Source organism: Myxine glutinosa, chromosome 10 (assembly GCF_964187855.1).
Source record: "Myxine glutinosa chromosome 10, kmMyxGlut1.1, whole genome shotgun sequence".
Taxonomy (NCBI): Eukaryota; Metazoa; Chordata; class Myxini; order Myxiniformes; family Myxinidae; genus Myxine; species Myxine glutinosa.
In genome coordinates this window covers 73753916-73772317 of record NC_136270.1, presented here as the reverse complement: position 1 = coordinate 73772317, position 18402 = coordinate 73753916, and the positions used below count along the sequence as shown (strand labels likewise).

Here is an 18402-nt window from a genome sequence, read left to right as displayed (position 1 = left end):
CTCCCCCCGATTCCCAAAAATGCGTATGCATAAGTCACACATGCAGAGCCAGGTCAAGGTAGGGGCACAGACCTGTGATGTTATTTTAATTTACAAGGATTGTATACGGAAGAATATACAAGGGCCCCCCGACCTAAAGGTACCCCTGGTCACCCAAAACGTAATCCAGCACACCTTACATGTGCATGAAAAGATAGTGGTAGCATTAGTAAGGAGTCCTAATTCCATTTGTAAAGGATTTCGTTCCCAATGGAGTGTGTAATGTGTACTGAGTTTGCTATGAAAGTCCTTTGACAGCATAATAGTCACTGAGGACTGCTAAGGTTTCTCTGAGGTAAATTGACAGAATTGGCTGAATAGTTTGTGGTTACAGTATTATTTCCTCCCGGTAGGCATGCAAACCAACGACTCTGTGCCTATACACCACCAGTGTGCGCAATACAAATGCACACAACTCAAAAGTGCATTAATATCGATATTTGAAAACCTCCCGCATGCACTGGCCAGACCAAGAGCTCTTAAATGGGGTATCATCCAGCATTACATGTGCTGTGGTTACAACATTTACCCTGTTCGTTCAGACACAATTGGGCAACTTGCATTTACAGATAGAATAGAAGATAAAATCTGGCTGGGGTGTCAAAACGACAACCAACATTTGATACCAAATTACCCTCTCCCCTCCCAGTGGAGGTGAGCCTGGAGTGCTCCAAGACAATGACTTGCAAAGCTACCTTCATTCCTGGATTTATGACTTCCTCCACTCACATAAACATATTGCTATCAATGGAACCCTTTCCCAGTGGAGACTGGAGTTTCCCAAGACCGTGTGATGGGCCCAATCTTGTTCCTCATCGTACTAAATGACCACTCCAATGCTCTGGAAAACCCCTCTTCCTTTCAGTTGAAGAATACACAATGTGTCGTAAAGCACTGCATCCCCACTTGTCGGCAGACTGGAGCTGCATCACTCTGCCGATCCGATATTGATTATATGTTGGTCTGATAAAGGAAACATCTTCCGATCCTGGAAAAACTATCAGTCTGCCCAGATCTCTCTAGAACCATCAAACCAACCCATATACATATACATATGTATATATTTCCATGGTCAGCCACCATAAGATTCAGTGTTTTGAACTTTGTCTGCACCATGAGTCATCATCTTTCCTTCAATGATCAAAGCTGACCTCTAAAGCCAGCCACAAAATGGGTATCTTCTGTGGGCCCAGGGAAAATCAGAACGACTTCAACAGCCGACAAGGTCTGTATCCACATCTCAAAGGAGTACTGCTCTTCACTATAAGTTGGTGCACATCTGCATCTCTGGGACTTTACGGAATCAAAATCACTTAACATTATTGGAATCTCCTACTAGTGTAGCAGCATAGCAAACCTGTTGTGCATTTTGTGATACAAGCACCAAATTTGGTACACTAGTAGACTATCATATTATGAAAAGATCTGGATATTGGGCCATCTCAGATTCAGAGATTTGATTTTTGCAAGATTTCGATTCGATTGGGATCGAAGAGAACACCTTCTTCGTCTTCTGTACAGTGAAGTTGCCAGCCCTGAATTCTCTGGCTACATCTGGGTGCTTCATTGGGAGTGCAACCGTGTCCCTCAGGTGAACAGGGACCCACCTGGCATAGTGTGTGTGGTCTAAGGCATGGAACCATGGGACCAGTTCCGTCAGGGCATCAAGGTACGTCGTGAATGAAGCCTGCCGCAGAGAACGCACGTAGACCAGTACCAACATCTCTAGTTCCAGCACAGTTGCCCAGTACTGAAAGTTGGGAATGTCTTCTCCTCTCTGGTGACACCAGTCTTCGAACTCAGGCAGGTCTTCTGCATCATCAGCATATGTCATACAGTGGCGTTCATACGCACGGTGTTGCAGGATGTGCAGTGCCGCTGCAGTGATTTGATGAGCTCTTCTTGTGCGGGTGACGTGGGCAGCTCGTAGGAAGGAGTCGGCCGTCCCTGGCGTTGCAATCTCAGCTTGCAAAATCTGCAAATCTTGCAAAAATCAAATCTCTGAATCTGAGATGGCCCAATATCCAGATCTTTTCATAATATGATAGTCTACTAGTGTGCCAAATTTGGTGCTTGTATCACAAAATGCACAATTCTTTTGAATATTTGGGCTAAGCCGCCCCACTATACAATGAGGCCAAAGACTAAAGCCTATTGTTCTCACATTGCACACAGGTTGATGGCTCCTCTGTTCTTCTTTTAAACGCCTCTCCTCCCATCAAGCTCCCTTTGCTCTCCGCCAGACCGTTCACAGCTTCTCCAGGATGCACGTGTTTTTCCATTAAGCTCAAAATCCAGGCTTACTGCACACCTCGTATATTTTTCCCGTTAAATGAGCCAGCCAACCACCGTCCTACAGCTGTGCAATCCTACTCTTCCCTCCAGGTGGTGCACGAACAACTCCTGTCATCTCTCATAATTAACCGCAATCTTTTCTACCCCCATTGAACCAAACCACTTACTTGCAGGTACGTTGGTTTGTTTTCTGTCTCTGTCTGTCTGCAACTTTCAAGCTCAATTAAATATTTTAAAAATAATTCCTTTCAATACTCCAGCCATCGCTTCTGCTCAAACCAACAGACATCAGGTGGCTGGCTGAAGTAATCAAAAGATTGAACCAGCTGTTGACAATGGGCATGCAAGAACCAACTCACCATCCGACAGTTGACCCTACGTGGATCAATAGTGCAATACTATATGTATTTAGATATTTTATGGAATTATCAAGACGAAAATAATACATAACATTATTTAACTAAATAAAATAAAATTACGATTTTGGTAACAATATATTTTAACAGCAGAACTGTTCACCCTACTCCTGAGAGCCAAAAGTCATGAAGTGAAATTCGAGTCTTGCTCCCAATACCAAAACAATGATACTAAGCCGGAGCACGACCGGACTCGATGAAGGTGATACCGGAGTTAACACTCTGCAAGATGGCCTGAGCATGGAAGCTTGAATTTAAACTGCGGCATGCCCAATGGCAGTTCAGAGAACGTGACAATTCCCAATTTGCTAGCAAACGCAGAGAACGAAACTCACGTTGCTGGTAATTTATTCGTGCACGGAGAAGCGATCAACCCCATGATGAGGATAAAAAGGTCGAATACAAGGTTTAATGAAATGTATAAATGAAACCAGGGCAGGGAACATGTAAAAACAATAACAGACATGAACATGACAAAGAAGAAAACTCCTTCCCAATCAGAAAATAAATGACTCCTTATAACGTACAAACATCTCGGTCTCGTCTAACTTACTCTATTCTTATCAACACAGACTCACTCAAGGGGTAGTTTGACACAAAAGAAAAAGGGTTCAATGATACACAAGAGGTTTGGAGGAGGGGAAGGGAAGGCAGGAACAACAGGAAAAACAAAAAGTTTCAGGTCTGGTCAAGCCGAGCAATGTGCCTTTGCAGAGTTCTGATGGGAAAAGCAGGCAACTATTTCCTCATGCACTTTGTGCGGTGAAGCGGGTCTCTGGTTGGGCTGGGTAAACTCGTCACCGGCTTGCCCAAGATCATGGAACTGGTTCCTCCTTTCAGTGGGGGTGGCCCTAATGAACTTCAGTGATGCTCAGGCAGGGAGTCTTGCCGAGGACTAGTGTGGGTGAGGCTGAGAACCAGCATACGCTGCACACCCTGTGATAGATAGATAATCCAGGCTCAACTGCAGTTTCTCCCCCAAAAACCAGGTTAAAAATCATCCCACTCAAAACGCTCCCTCAGATGCCATAATTGGTTGTGTGGCTTGAGCACACCAACGGGTGGACTGATTTAAAAGAGCACACTCCCTTCGGCTCAAGAGCTGTTGGTAGTGAGGCCGGTGAAGAGAAAGGGGACAATGGTATGAATTAAATAAATGAGAAATAAGCACATTTAATAGAGAAAATACAATGGGATGGAGGAAAAGGTCAACGTTAAGGCTCTACTAAACCCTATCTCGACATGCCTAAAATGGGGTTTACAACACATCTACTCTAAACATGCAGATTATGATAACAAATCAACCCCTTAACCCATAAAGGTCCATTTTCATTACTCCAACTACTAAAACAGACAAACATTACTACAACTGCCACTATTTTAATTGTAAACCTCAAAACAAAGTTTCTTTACCTAAAGTAAGAACCTTAACCTGTAAGCAATTGACTGGTTTCCTGACTACGTGGATCAGCTGGGCACCATTCTTCCTCAAGGTATCAATCCTTTCAGCCCGCAACATCTCTAAACATCGGGTCTACAAGTAGATTACCGACATCAATAGATCTACAAACTCAGTTATGTCCAGACAGTCAGTCAACCCATCAATGCAACATTAAAATTCAAACTTTTCTTGTTAGAGGATTTGATCACCTAATTATAATCCTTTGAATTATAATTCCATTGTTGGTCGTGTTGGTGGTCGTGCTGGTGAAGATCTGGATCTGGGGCTAAAACTGATATACAGTACGATATTTCAAAAAGTTGGGGACGACTTATGACAAAACGAGGTGGATGAGTTGGGTCGGTGACAAGAACAAGCCGATTCGATTTTGGTTCATGTTCAGATCCAGTTATGGCCTATCAGTGGGATATAAAACACAAACTGTTCAGCCTGGCGAAGGTATGCACTCGACCGAGTGCCGTTCTAGTTTCACCTGCAACCGTAACATAGAATAGCTTCTTAGGAATGTTGCTGTCTATGAAAGGCAGGTGAACAATGTGGAATGGACAAGCATCTCTTTTACCAAATAATTTGGTGTGAAATTTATTTTTATTGATATCCATTTGTAATTATAAAAAAGAAACTGAAGAGCGAGTTTGGTTTTCCTCTTTGTAATTCAAGTTATTTTGGAAGTATATCATCATGAAGCTGATCAAATACAAACCCATCATTAATTGCTAGTAATCATAAATGAACCGAAGAAAGACAATTCCACATCTTCATGCAGTTGTTAGTTTATTATTGCACATGTTGTGGACCTAATCAGACTCGTACATGTGCACAAACAAATTAGAAAGGTGCCAGATCTGAACCCATGGGTATCCCAAATGTCTGCTGAAGTATCTTGTTGACAAATGTAAATAAACTGTTGTTTAAGTGAAATCTAACACTTTAAGTGTATTTTTTGAAAAACTACATGAGCATTGATTTTCCTTTACAGACCAGTTTGCTCTTTTTTATGGAATGCCATGTATACTTTCTTTTATATTTCTCGTTATTATTTCATAAGACATATTTCTCTTTATTCATTCTAATTCTTTCTTCTTCTTTATATCTCTCTTTCTTCATCTATCGGTCCAAGGAGAAGCTAATTCTTGCAGAAAATTTTCTGGAAGGTTCACTTGGCTGTGCCTGGATGGGTTTGAGGGTAAAGGAGTGGCGGCTGAAACCCGAATCCGATCCAGGTTCCTCCTGATGACTCCATATTTACTCTACTTTTTCTGGTTCCTTCTGATGACTCCAATGCAACATTTAGTTTCCCCTTTCATTCTTACCATCCTGCAAATACTTTATCCACCGTTCTGTCCAAAATAGTTATGAGCTTTTTGGGTAGAATGCGTGCATATAATGTAGAATAAATAACCCATCGCTTGAGCGGTCATCGCTTGAGGTTGTAGTAGAGATCACTGCTGATTTTGGGGACACCCTGGGAGCCCCCTGATCCCCTGGGGAGGCCCACTGATACAAAATCGTAAAATCCAAGACGGAACGATCCTGCAGACCATCGAGTAGAAGGGCTGTATCAGGGTTCAGAGCAGTCGGTTGGTAAATAAGGAAGTACGGATCCAAACTTTACTTTGGGTGTGGGGGGGAGGGGGGGGGAGAGGGGAGGGTGGGGGATGTTGATAAACCTAAAAAAGTTGATGACATAAAAATCATAAGTTGATAAACGTTTATCGTTACCCTTGTTAAAGTCGTAGATACTGTATTACAGGTTTGGAGTGCGAGTTGACAGTCATGTTTACCACACAAGAGGTTGAGTCGGTAGTCATTGAAAACACACGCATGCACACACTTTTTCTCTACAAGGGTCACAGTTTATTTTTTCACAGTGCCCATAAGACGTTTTTTTTTTACATTTGCTCACCGCTTTCCTTTTGGCACCGAGTGTTCAAACCACAGAGTCTTACCATGCAGTTCAACCCTTCCTGCATGGAAACATCATCAACATACATAGTTATCCAGAGATCATCGTCTTATGATGGAGGGGGAATAATAAAGCTAATGTTTAGCCTCCCGCTCAACCCTGCCACAATATTGTTTTTACATTGAATAGGTTCTATTAAATCAAATGGAATGAGTTGCCAGCATCAATGAGCTCAGCCAAAAATTCACCATTCTTAGATCTAATAGTCACAATAATCCATATTTAATTCAGAAAAACCTCAAATCAGTTACACATTTAATTTCCATATGAAAGCACCTCTTCAGTATAGTCAGGTTCACTATGTTTTTTTGTTCAAAAATTTTGGAGATTAGCAAAACTATACATTTTTGGAATATTCAGAGCACGAGGAATCCAAAAATTAATGTTGGCAATTGCGTAGACACCTTTGCGAAAATGACACTCAGGACAGTGATGAAGATCTGTAAAAGCATATTCCTGAACGGTATAGACCGAGTAGATCCTGTGTATAGGACTTATAGTTCAATCTGATACTAACAAGGCTGCTTTCTTGCTTTATAAACCCATACCTACAACTTCAAAGGACTTGCAATATCATGTATTATGTAATACAGTTATATCACAAATATAAAAACAATGGTTTTCAATTACCTTTGTTGCTTTTCTATAATCCTGAGCACTATTTTGAGGCCTTTATTGGATTCCTTGACCCAGAAAACATAGGATTAGCATATTTAATTAAGTTTCTAGGTTGACAAGAAGCCGAGATAGTGCAAAATATGTATTTATGGCAGCCATTTAGAAAATCCAAAATGGCGGCCATGCAGGTGTCTGTGCAAATGCCAACATTTATTTTCGGATTCTCCATGCTCTGATGATTCCAAAAATGTACAGGTTTGCTCATCTCCCAAATTTTTGAACGAAATTATGTTTGTTAACATCGTGAACCTGACTATCTTCATCACTGGCCAGAGTGTCATTTTCGCAAAGGTGCTTTACGCAAATGCCAACATTAATTTTTGGATTCCTCATGCTCTGAATATTCCAAAAATGTATAGTTTTGCTAATCTCCAAAATTTTTGAACGAAATTATATTTGTTAACATAGTGAACCTGACTAGTAGAATCTACATACATAAATTTGAAAAAAAAGAAAAAAAAAAGAAGACATTTCATTGATTTAAGCACGTATAAAAAAAATAAGTGGCTGCTAGTTATTCGTGCACTGCATTATCGTGCACAATACAGGGTTTGTTTCGGTTGAGAGTCCTGGTGGAGCGGTCCAAAATGGTTGACTTGTTTCGCAAAAGTTCAACAATGATATGATTTTGGCCGATGAGTCAATTGGGGAAATTCTAGTAAAACAGATAAGAAGAGCCAACAGAGCCAACGAGTCAATGAACAGCAGCACTTGTACTCGTGATAGCACTGTGGCCGTGTACCAAGCTTTCGGTATTACTGTGAAGAAGGTTGTAATAAAACGACCATTTTATCAAGGAACGGTGTGTAGTCTTTGGTACTGTACAAGAGGATTGTTTGCTGGACCTGACTAATCTTCATTACAATGTCCATATACGCTCGTCTACAAAAAGGGTGGCCATCACTTCCCAAGCACGTTTCAACAAGTTTTCCATCATGAATGGTTGGATATGGTCATCTTTGATTGGTCAAATAGTTTTCATTGACAAATAAATTCCGACAGATTTTCTACCATGGGGCTTCCTTCATATGAGTTTTTATTTCGTGTTTCTTTTGATGTTTTTGATTTCTAACAATCTAATCTGTATTTTGACGATTTTTCACCATAAAAAACAAGGTTTCTCCAAAGTTGAAACACATTCGCATGTCATGTTCAACATTTTGCTTTCTCCGGTGACTGTTTTCAGGAAGTTTTCATCAAAGTGGGGCAATTTTAAAAGGAATTTCATTTGGACTGAGCTCTCCAGATTGTGGGACAAAATTTCGTTCAGTATTTAGTTCCAGCTTTGAGATAGAGATACACAGCAGCACTCGTGCAAAGCAGCTGCGGCTGACGCAAGCAGAGCATTGCCTGTGCTCGCGCTCTGGGTATCGACGGTCAGTATTCCCTGTGCAGCGAATTGTGGTGTCATGTTTTTTACTACTTTATGCTGTGGGAATGAAGGCTGTAGACAATCAGACACAAAAATCGGACCACTCGTCAAGTTTGATGAATATTTTATTTGTAATTCGACCTAATCTTGACTTTCTGCAATTTACTACATTTCGCTTTTTTCTATGTCAGACCGAGTTTTGCACATCAAGTCACGGATTCTGTAAATTCCATCCGTTTTCCGTGTTCGCGGAAAACAACTGGCCTCGGCATGGTCATGCCAACTATTCCAGAAGTATGCAAATGCAACACTGTGCCTCTCCACAACTAGTGGTAAAGTAAAACTATTTGCCGATTCCAGAAACGGGTTCCAATATGCAATTGTCACATGACAGTGACCTGTGCCGTCCATGCTGAGATAAATCCCACTGTACACAGACAGTTTGGCGTATTCTCACTTTATCAAAACCAAATTGCTTCCAGGATGTTATCTATCCCTTTCTACTGCTGGATTCCATTTTGTACAATGTACAGGGTTCAGTCAGACAGGGCACAAAAATATCAGGATCGAGTATTGTAAAGTGAGTTATAGGGCAAAATGCAGATGGAATGGGAATACAGGTATTAAGGTGTGAGGTGAAGGTGTAGGACAATGAATGAAGAGGGTGACGAGGTAGTCATTGTTAATAGAAGAGGTGCAGCTCCATATATCGTGTATAGAGCTGCATATTGTGGGAATAATGCAAATTGTACCTGAAAGAAGGCGCAAGGCTCGAAGTGCTGCCTGATTATCCTCACATTTTACGAAGGCAACCCTTCGGCCCATACGGGGAGGGGAAAGAAGCGGGAGTGAATGCTCTTTGAATAGCTTGTGAAGCTCATCAGCTGTAGTCTCCGGAGCAAGATTATCCACGAACAAGCAGTTGGCCATGGTCCAGGGAGAGGGCAGGGCACAGCTGGACAAGTCCAAGGAGGTCGGGTGGAGAGAAAGAAGTCTTATTTATATAATAGTAAGTGCACCTGCAGAACAAGCTATTACCTCAGGCAATCTACACTATATGCAGTCGTAGTCTGTCTGTCTGTCTGTCTGTCGGTCGGTCGGTCGGTCGGTCGGTTCATTCCACTCTGCGGGCAAAGCCTCACTGCTATAGAAGTGGTATCATGGTGAAGATTATTCTGGGTGGTTTACCACGATTGGTTTTCCTTGCAGTCAGGAAGGGCAGGAATTTAGAAAATGCAACAGTGCTGGCACAAAATAAATAAAAAGACAGCAGACAGACAGACAAACAAATAAATAAATAAAATGCCTTCATCTGCACAAAATACATCGTGGACTCTTAACACCAAACAGTTTAACAGCGGACAGGTCACCAGCTTAACATCCTTGACGAAAGGTAAGTGCACTTTTTCTGCACCTTCTGGAGCACACAGGAGACAATTACAGTAATTACCTCTACCACCTAAGGTGGACGGAGGTTGTTTTCAACCCTGGCTGTCTTTCTGTGAGCACGATGGCTGTTTGTCTGTGAGCATGATGGCTGTTTGTCTGTGAGCATGATGGCTGTTTGTCTGTGAGCATGATGGCTGTTTGCCTGTCTCTCAGTGCAAAGATAAACAATGCCAAAATTAATTCAGTGATAAAGTTGAAATGCAATTATATTTTTAAAGAAATCATGAAAGAGATTGAGCTTGCAGGTCGGCATGATGTATTTATATATATATATTAGTGTTGAGGCTCACGGAGGAACGAGAACACAGAACGGATCAGGACGTAACAGAACAAAAAGAACAGCAGAAAGGTATCAAGTATCAAGGTCTCTTGTGAGGGAAGAGGCTGCTGCTTTCCGATCAGAAGGATGTTACGGCAGACGGTGAAGACATTAGCAAAGCAATGGAGGATTTTCCAGTCATAAAGGTCGTTGATGAGGATTAGGACACTGCCTTGGGACCGCCCAGCCTTGAAAGGGAGACGAGAAGATCCCCTTGAGCACCACACGTTGGCAAAGAGAGTCGACTTGTCAATAAGCATTGTGAGGAGATGACCTTGGACGACACATGCACAGAGTTTGGAGAGCAAGGTGGGGTGCCAGACTATCGAATGCTGGAGATATGTCCAGAGAGACGACCCTGATAGTATGTCTGATGTTGAAGACCTCCATCCATTGTTGGGAGAGTACAAGCAGTATGTCGAGGATACAGTGACCAGGTATTAATCTGAAATGGTCTGGGATGAGCCATTAGAGAAAAGGAAGGATTTGATGTCAACTGAGATGATAAATTATATTACCTTGTTGATGAATGGAAGTAAGCCAATAGGTCTGTAGTTACGAGGGTCGGTTTTTGCAACTTGTTTGTGTAATGTGGGGATGTTGGCCGACTTCCAAGCAGATGCAAGATGACCTAGAGAAAATGATAGGATGAACAGAGCAAAAATAGGAGGTGCAAGAGCAGCAGCTCAAGTTTATAAGGCCACATGCACTGATGCCATCCAGGCCAGTTGATGAAGCAGAGAGAAACTTCTGCACTTTCTTCTCCAACAGCACAGGAGCAGTCGGGTGCACCTGGGTAGAGTAGGTACATAGAGCAAGGGGTTGGGGACACAATATTTGGAAGTAAAAACAGAATTGAGGCATTCAGCCTTCTCACGAGCAGAGTCAGCTGTGGTGCCATTTGAAATGATCGAAGGGAAGAAGTGGAAGCATACTCCAGAGACAGACTTGACAAGGCACCTACAGGTTTTTGAGGAGGGAGTAAAGTTTGAAGGTTGGCTCTCCGAAGTGGACACACTAGTTGCTGCCGTCGTGGAGTGATCCTGAGTTGCCTTCAGCCATATTGGCCTTCCATGAAGAGAAGGCAATTTGCTTCAAACAACTACCTTCATGCATGTAGAATTCAGTGTACCATTGGGATGATAACTGAAGATGAGGTGCAATTAATCTGTGCATAAGAGAGAGCATCTTTCTGTGGAAGAATTCCGAGGCCAAGTTGATATCAGATGTGGCAGATATAGGAGACCAGTCTTGAAGTGAGATCTATGGCAGCGTGTTGTCCCTGCCACTCCACCTGAGTGAACTGTCAGACTCGCCGGCACTGAAAATTGCCAGAGATGTTGACTCTCACAAGCCCATGATCAGTCAAACCAATTGCATTTGAGGAAGAACAGGAGACTAGCAGGAAAGCCAGTTATTCTCAAGTCCAGCAGGAAGGATTTGTCATTGGCAGAAATCTTGGTCAGAAGGTTCACAGATTGAGTCAGGCCTATTAAGTTACAGAAGTCCTTTGTTGCACTATTGCACACGAGGTACGAGAGTTGGGATGCAGGGGCGGATCCAGGAATTTCAAGACGGGGGGGGGGGGGGGGGGGGGTGCATGAAACTATAGCTCTGGGGGGGGGGGGATAAAGGGGGGGCCTGCCTGGGGGTCCTCCCCTAGGAAATTTAAAAAAAATTGATCGTCAGAAACGGCATTTCATGCGTTCTTGGAAGTTTCTGCAGTTCCTTGTGTTCTTCCCTGGTCCACCAGTTCAACAGATTCGCACCGCCTGCACCCTCATCCTGGATTGAAGGGGGGGTGCACACCCCCCCCCCCCTGGATCCGCCCCTGGGATGAGTGGTTAAAAGTTGGTCCATGTGGTTTGAGAACGATATAAATGCAGTTGTCACTGTTTGGAAGACGGTACAACACAGACAAACAAGAGGTGGGAATGGAGGTGAAGTCACAGCCAAAGGTATTCCTCGAGATTTGGAGGTGTAAGAGCAATACATGGAAAGTGAGAAATGGAGTTTGTGATGTGAATTGCAACTCTGCTGCCAGGACAGGGTTTAGGCCTGTTGAACCGGAGGAAACAATATAGAGTCAGGGATGTGCTGTGGGAGGAACAATCCTGTTAATCAGATATTGTCCGATTTATTAGCAGCGTCCTGGGTGGAGAGATCTGTCAGGTTAGAATGGAACTTCAGTTGAGGTGGGGGGCATGGTAACCTGGGAGCAGGTGGGCGGGGGAAGTGGGAGAGGGCAGGACAGAGGGACCAGGACCAGTGGACAAGGGGGTGGGGAGGGTGAGTTGGAGGAGTGGGGGTTGGGGGGGATGAGATCATGAATGAGGGTATTAACAGACATAATGATTGTGATATCTTAACATTTGAATGGAATTTATTCTTGTTCTTGTTGAAGCAAAGAGTGAGAAATAAAAAACAGTTGTTGCTCGATTTCAATTTGCTGCTTGAGTCTATTTGGGGTATGATGGAACCTTCTCACAGATGAGCAATTTGTAGTGTTGCATTAATGGGGCAAGGTTAATCAATATATTCAGGCCCGAGACGCCATGTAGGTTGTCAGGCGTTTGTCTGTAATGTTGTCCATGAGAGGACAGGTGGGCTTGCCTGATGTACAGATAGCTAGATTAAGGCATCTCTCCATCTGGTCTCTGTGTACATGGGTGGGTCTGGACGGGTTGGGCACATGGCACATTACCCCCCCCCCCAAACAGAGAGATGCAATGGCCCATCAGTGCAAAGAAAGCCAGGCCTTGGTTTGTTGCCTAGGCTACGACTCTTGAATGTTGAGGGGAAGGGGGGTGGGGGGGAACTAATGATGGGGCCCCTTGGAGCGAAGACCCTTGTCACCTGTCCCAAGCTGGCCTCGAGGACGGAGAACAGAACAGTGTGGGTGGGAAAGGGGGTTGAGGCTTGGGTCTGGAGCCCTAGCCCCAACAAGAAGCTCTCTCAGTAAATCCGTCTCTGCCCCGCCTCGACGCTTTCTCAATGACTCTGGCACTTTTGAACTATCTCAGACTTGCTTGTACTCTGATCACCTCTCTGCCTCGAGCTGCTGTCTTGCTCTGTTCCTGATGGAAACGAGACGAGACAGCACAGCACGGGTTCGGCTCCAGCTTTTCCGCACGAGGTACGTGAATTTCCCTCGAACCAGTTAGATTCCTGCACGAGTGCTCGAGTGTGTATGGCATCTGGAGGAACGGTAGGCTTTTGTCTCGTTTTGTCCATTGGGAATTGTGTTATACCAGGTCTCATGTAATACATTACACATCCCTTGAGTAACGCTTGTGTCTTGGTGTCAACATTTTGTTGCACCAACGATAGGGTTGATCTGGGATTGCTAGAGGGATAAATTAGTAGTAATCTTGCTTTACAACTGGTGCAAAAATGCGGTAACCGGCTCACAGGCCGACGACAACCATTGGTGGCTGACTCGTGAAAAACAGCGATAGTTCAGCTATCCTTGAAGTCAGCCTCACCACAACCATAAACACATCGGTGTGGTTACGTCCTGTCTGGAGGTTGCCATCCACCTTACAATATACTCAACTCATTTATGCATACAGTGCATTCAGAAAGTATTCAGACCCCTTCACTTTTTTCACATTTTGTTTTGTGTGGAGATGGGAGAAACTTCCAGGAGGACAACCATCACTGCATCACAACAACACTGAGAGGCTTTCGTCTGGCCACTCTGCCATAAAGCCCAGATCGGTGGAGTGTTGCAGTGATGGTTGTCCTTCTGGAAGTTTCTCCCATCTCCACACAGGATCTCTGGAGCTCAGCCAGAGTGACCATCGGGTTCTTGGTCACCTCTCTTACCAAGGCCCTTCTCCCCCGATTGCTCAGTTTGGCCGGGCGGCCAGCTCTAGGAAGAGTCCTGGTTGATCCAAACTTCTTCCATTTAAGAATTATGGAGGCCACTGTGCTCTTGGGAACCTTCAATGCAGCAGAGATTTTTTTTGTAGGCTTCCCCAGATCTGTGCCTCGCACAATCCTGTCTCTGAGCTCTGCAGGCAGTTCCTTCACCCTCATGGCTTGGTTTTTGCTCTGATATGCAGTCAGCCGTGAAACTTTATATAGACAGGTGTGTGCCTTTCCAAATCATGTCAAATCAATTGAATTTACCACAGCTGGACTCCAATCAAGGTGTAGAAACATCTCAGATGATCAAGAGAAATGCGAGGCACCTGAGCTAAATTTCAAGTGTCATAGCAAAGGGTCTGAATACTTATATCAATGTGATATTTCAGTTTTTTATTTTTAATAAATTTGCAAAACTTTCTAAATCCTGTTTTCTTTTTGTCATTTTGGGGTATTGAGTGTAGATTGATGAGGGAAAAAATGAATTTAACGATTTCAACACAAGGCTGCAACATAACAAAATGTGAACAAGCGTTACGCCTAGGTCCCCCGTTGGTGAAGTGATGTGAGTTGACAAAGTGGTAGATGCAAGGCGGCCATCTTGGATTTTGACGTGGCGACCCAATTTTCAATAGCGTTCTCCCTTATGCGTAGATACACCCACACACCAGATTACAAGTTAGTAGTTCGTTTATTTTTCAAGATATTTCGCTCACAAGGTTCAGACATATATATGGTGGCGGCCATCTTGGATTTTGACGTGGCGACCCAATTTTCAATAGCGTTCTTCCTTAGGCCGAGATACACCCACACACCAAATTAGAAGTTGGTATTTGGCTTATTTTTCAAGATATTTCGCTCAAGGTTCAGACATACATGGCGGCGGCCATCTTGGATTTTGACGTGGGTTGCACCCACACACAAAATTAGAATTCGGTTCTTCGCTTACGCACGCACGCTCGCATGAGAAAACCATAGTCCCCCTTTCGCTCCGCGGTGCGACGGGGGACAAAAAAGTGAAGGGGGTCTGAATGCACTGGATCTCAAGTTACCCATTTTAGGAAATATTTTGAAGGAGTTTTTTTATTTTTTTTAAACACTTGGCTTCTGGTATGCACTGTGATGCTCAACAACCAAGTATGCACTTTACCCAAACCCATCCACGCCGCACGCAAACCCATCCACGCCACGCCGCCCACGGACCCAATCCACGCCACGCCGCCCACGGACCCCATCCACGCCACTCCGCCCACGGACCCCATCCACACCACTCCGCCCACGGACCCCATCCACGCCACGCCGCCCACGCACCCCATTCCACGCCGCCCCCCCGAACCCATCCAAGCCGCCCCCCCGAACCCATCCAAGCCGCCCCCCCGAGCCCATCCACGCCGCCCCCCCCAACCCATCCACGCCGCCCCCCCCAACCCATCCACGCCGCCCCCACCCAACCCATCCACGCCGCCCCCACCCAACCCATCCACGCCGCTCCCCCCAACCCATCCACGCCGCCCCCCCCGAACCCATCCACGCCGCCCCCCCGAACCCATCCACGCAGCCCCCCCCCTGAACCCATCCACGCAGCCCCCCCCCCCCCCGAACCCATCCACGCGGCCCCCAAAACCATCCAGCTTGCTGGTTCATCTCACATTGTTATTGTTATGTTAACATGTCTTTTCAGCGAAAACAATAACTCGTTAAATACCCATTAGGATTACAGCTACAGGTCCCAAAGCACGTCCTTGTCATTGTGGTTGGACAGCAACCCCTCCACCCAGCAAGGACCATTTCCTTTTTAGTTCGTTCCGGACCACACGGATGAGGTTCCCCGAAGTTTCAATGTTTGCCAAGCACGATGGACACTGCAAAACGTACATTCTCCAAAAAGAAATGCGGATATTTACATGAATAAACTTTCCCGCCCTTTTAGAAAAATATTAAACTCAATTTCATATTTAAACTTTCTTCAACTCGAGTATTAATTGTATAACTTTGACTCGTGACGTCATGGTCGGGGTGTGCGCTCCGAGTGTAGGAGGTCGGTGGTTCAAACCTGTCACAGCAAATACTTTTTTAAATGGTACGAGCTGCTTCCTTGCTTTACGCTCAGCATTAAAAAAAAAAAAAAAAAGAGCATGGATAACCATATGCTGGCAATCATAGCGTCCGCCTTCATTGGGACTAAACACTAAACAGTAAAAACCTCTTGCTACGTTGAAGTTTCTTAAAATGAAGCCAATCGCTTAAAATCGAGGGATGGGTGAAATTAAATACCAAGAATGAAGAAACTAGTGTCTGAACCAGAACAATGTACATTCATTTTGCGAGTCGTGCAGACAATGAACAAATCACGACTTACCGGTTAATCAGAAAAGCTGCTTTATCGACTGAAACCGAGACCTGCCAATGAAGCTCCGACTCGTACACAACACGTGCGACGCAAGGCCAAGAGCGGGATATCTCGTCCAACCACAAAGGCCGCCAACAGCCGTCGTTCTTTGGAGCAACCGAGAAGCAACCGCCTTCCCTTTTATCGACCTCCTCAAACTATATCTTTTTTAACAATCAACTCCAGATAAACTACACCCGAAAAATTGCGTCGTGTTACACCTGAATATAAACCAAACATCCAACGCCCGATTATGCCGCCATCACCTCAGGAATAAAGTATCGCGAGACTTGGTCGGTTTTGGCGAGATTTATCACGAGACGAGTTCGGAGAGAACTATCGCGAGACTTAGTCATCATCTTGGAGAGAATTATCGGCAGGGAAAATTCCACACAAAGATGTAAAAGACATTGTTATGAAAATTTAAATACTGTACCTAAATATTAAATCAAAATATGTTTACGCATTAATAAATGATGTTACTAGACAATTAATTAAGTTAATGCACGTTCCAAGTTGACCAATGGCAATGCTTCTTCCAAACATCGTTGTTTTCGAAAACGTTCGCTTTTTTTCGTTTTGTATGCCGCATTCGATATTAAACAACAAAAAAGTACGTTTGAATAAACTGTGGCGGAATGGACCCTCTCCATGCCTTCCTCCAGGTGACGTGCATAGCCCTCCCCCGGCGGTCTATCAGGGGTTTCTGGCATGGGACTGCATAGCAAGTCGGCGGGAGCCCGCAACTCCCGCCCGTACATAAGCAGCGCTGGACTACATGCGGTGGCCCTGTGCTGGCTAGTTCGGTAGGCCATTATCAAATACGGGAGATGTTCGTCCCTGTCATCCTGACGGGTGGTGGTAAATAGTGCCAATTGTTGAACCAGGGTTCGATTGAACCTGTCCACCATCCCGTCAGATTGAGGTCTTAAGGGCCTCATACAGGTTTTTTTGATTTAACAATACGCTGCACACCTATTTTAGGAATTGGCTTTCAAAATTTCGACCCTGGTCAGTGTGCGGCTCTTCCGGAATCCTATGCCGGCATAGAAATCCTCATACGAAGGCCTATGTCACAACCCCGGCTTCTTGTTTGGGGAGGGCATAGGCCTCCAGCCTACTTGGTCAAATAGTCCATAACCACGAGGATGTACTTCTTGCCTTGGCGGGTGTGGGATTGTAGTCCAAAGATGTCCATAACAATCCACTCAAGGGGGCCCCAACTGATGCAGTTGTAACCTTTTTAGCAGTATAGGCGTCACATGGTCGACACCAATCTTGTATATCGTGCCCCGTATTGACTCGATAAAACCTCTGACGGACCTGCGATGTTGTTGTTGTCCTGCCCAAATGTCCACCGGGGTGGGTACTGTGCACGCTTTGTAGAATTGTGGTTTTGAACTTGTTTGGGACAATCACGAACCAATAAGTTTTATCCGAAGAAATATCTACCCAGTTGTAATACAAGATGTTTTTCAATTCCAGGGCTTTTCACCGAGCCCAGTATGCCTTAATCTGTGATCCAAGAGGAGCAATTTCCTTCCCACCAAGTCACTTACCTTCCCTCACCCAATCGCACAGTACGGAATCTTCCTTCATGACCATGCTCCATTCCAACGTGTAAAATTTGTTAGCTCCCTCCTTGTTAGTGGCAAAGTTGGCACTGTTACCCAGACTGCATGGACTACGATTTTATGGGAAGGATCTGCCAATTGATCCCAATCCACGCGTCTCATGCAGAAGTTGTAAGTTTGTTCCACGCAAGGGCGGTGAGAGAGTGCATCAGCATTTCCATCAGTGTCGTGCATCACATCGGAGATTTCATGGTCCAGAAATCTCTTCTGCACTACCTGGAAGAAGATACGGCTCAACACGTGACCATACCGGATGTTTGAAAAAGCATTTGGCCCAAGAGACCCGTCAAAAGCACTTGACAAAGTGAAGATGTTGATGCTAGAAATCTGGTGATGCAGCATCGCATCTTATGAAGCTGGATATCAGACAAAAGATCCATCGATCTTGGTGGCCAGAATGTGGCATACCAGTGACATCAATACAAGACTGCACTTCGGATGGGAACTACAAAATGAAGCCTGTATCTACGGGGGCTTATCAAAAAGTGCCGAATCAAAGTTTCTCACGCTGCA

The 18402-nt window shown here is 44.5% G+C and overlaps 2 protein-coding genes across 2 annotated transcripts in view; one reads left to right on the top strand and one right to left on the bottom strand.

Annotated features, from left to right (window-relative positions):
• Window positions 1–16551, bottom strand: part of LOC137434086 (insulin-like growth factor 2 mRNA-binding protein 2) — a 54411-nt gene extending 37860 nt beyond the window's left edge. Inside the window, exons 1-3 of the mRNA XM_068126745.2 lie at window positions 16226–16551; window positions 8981–9183; window positions 6119–6179 (exon numbers count right to left, since the gene is read on the bottom strand). Of these exons, the coding sequence (XP_067982846.1) occupies window positions 6119–6179; window positions 8981–9158 (239 nt within the window). The 5' untranslated portion in view covers window positions 9159–9183; window positions 16226–16551. The remainder of the gene's footprint in view (window positions 1–6118; window positions 6180–8980; window positions 9184–16225) is intronic.
• The window catches only part of MOB4 (MOB family member 4, phocein), a 456882-nt gene that overhangs the window by 377784 nt on the left and 60696 nt on the right, over window positions 1–18402 (top strand). The window lies entirely within an intron of this gene.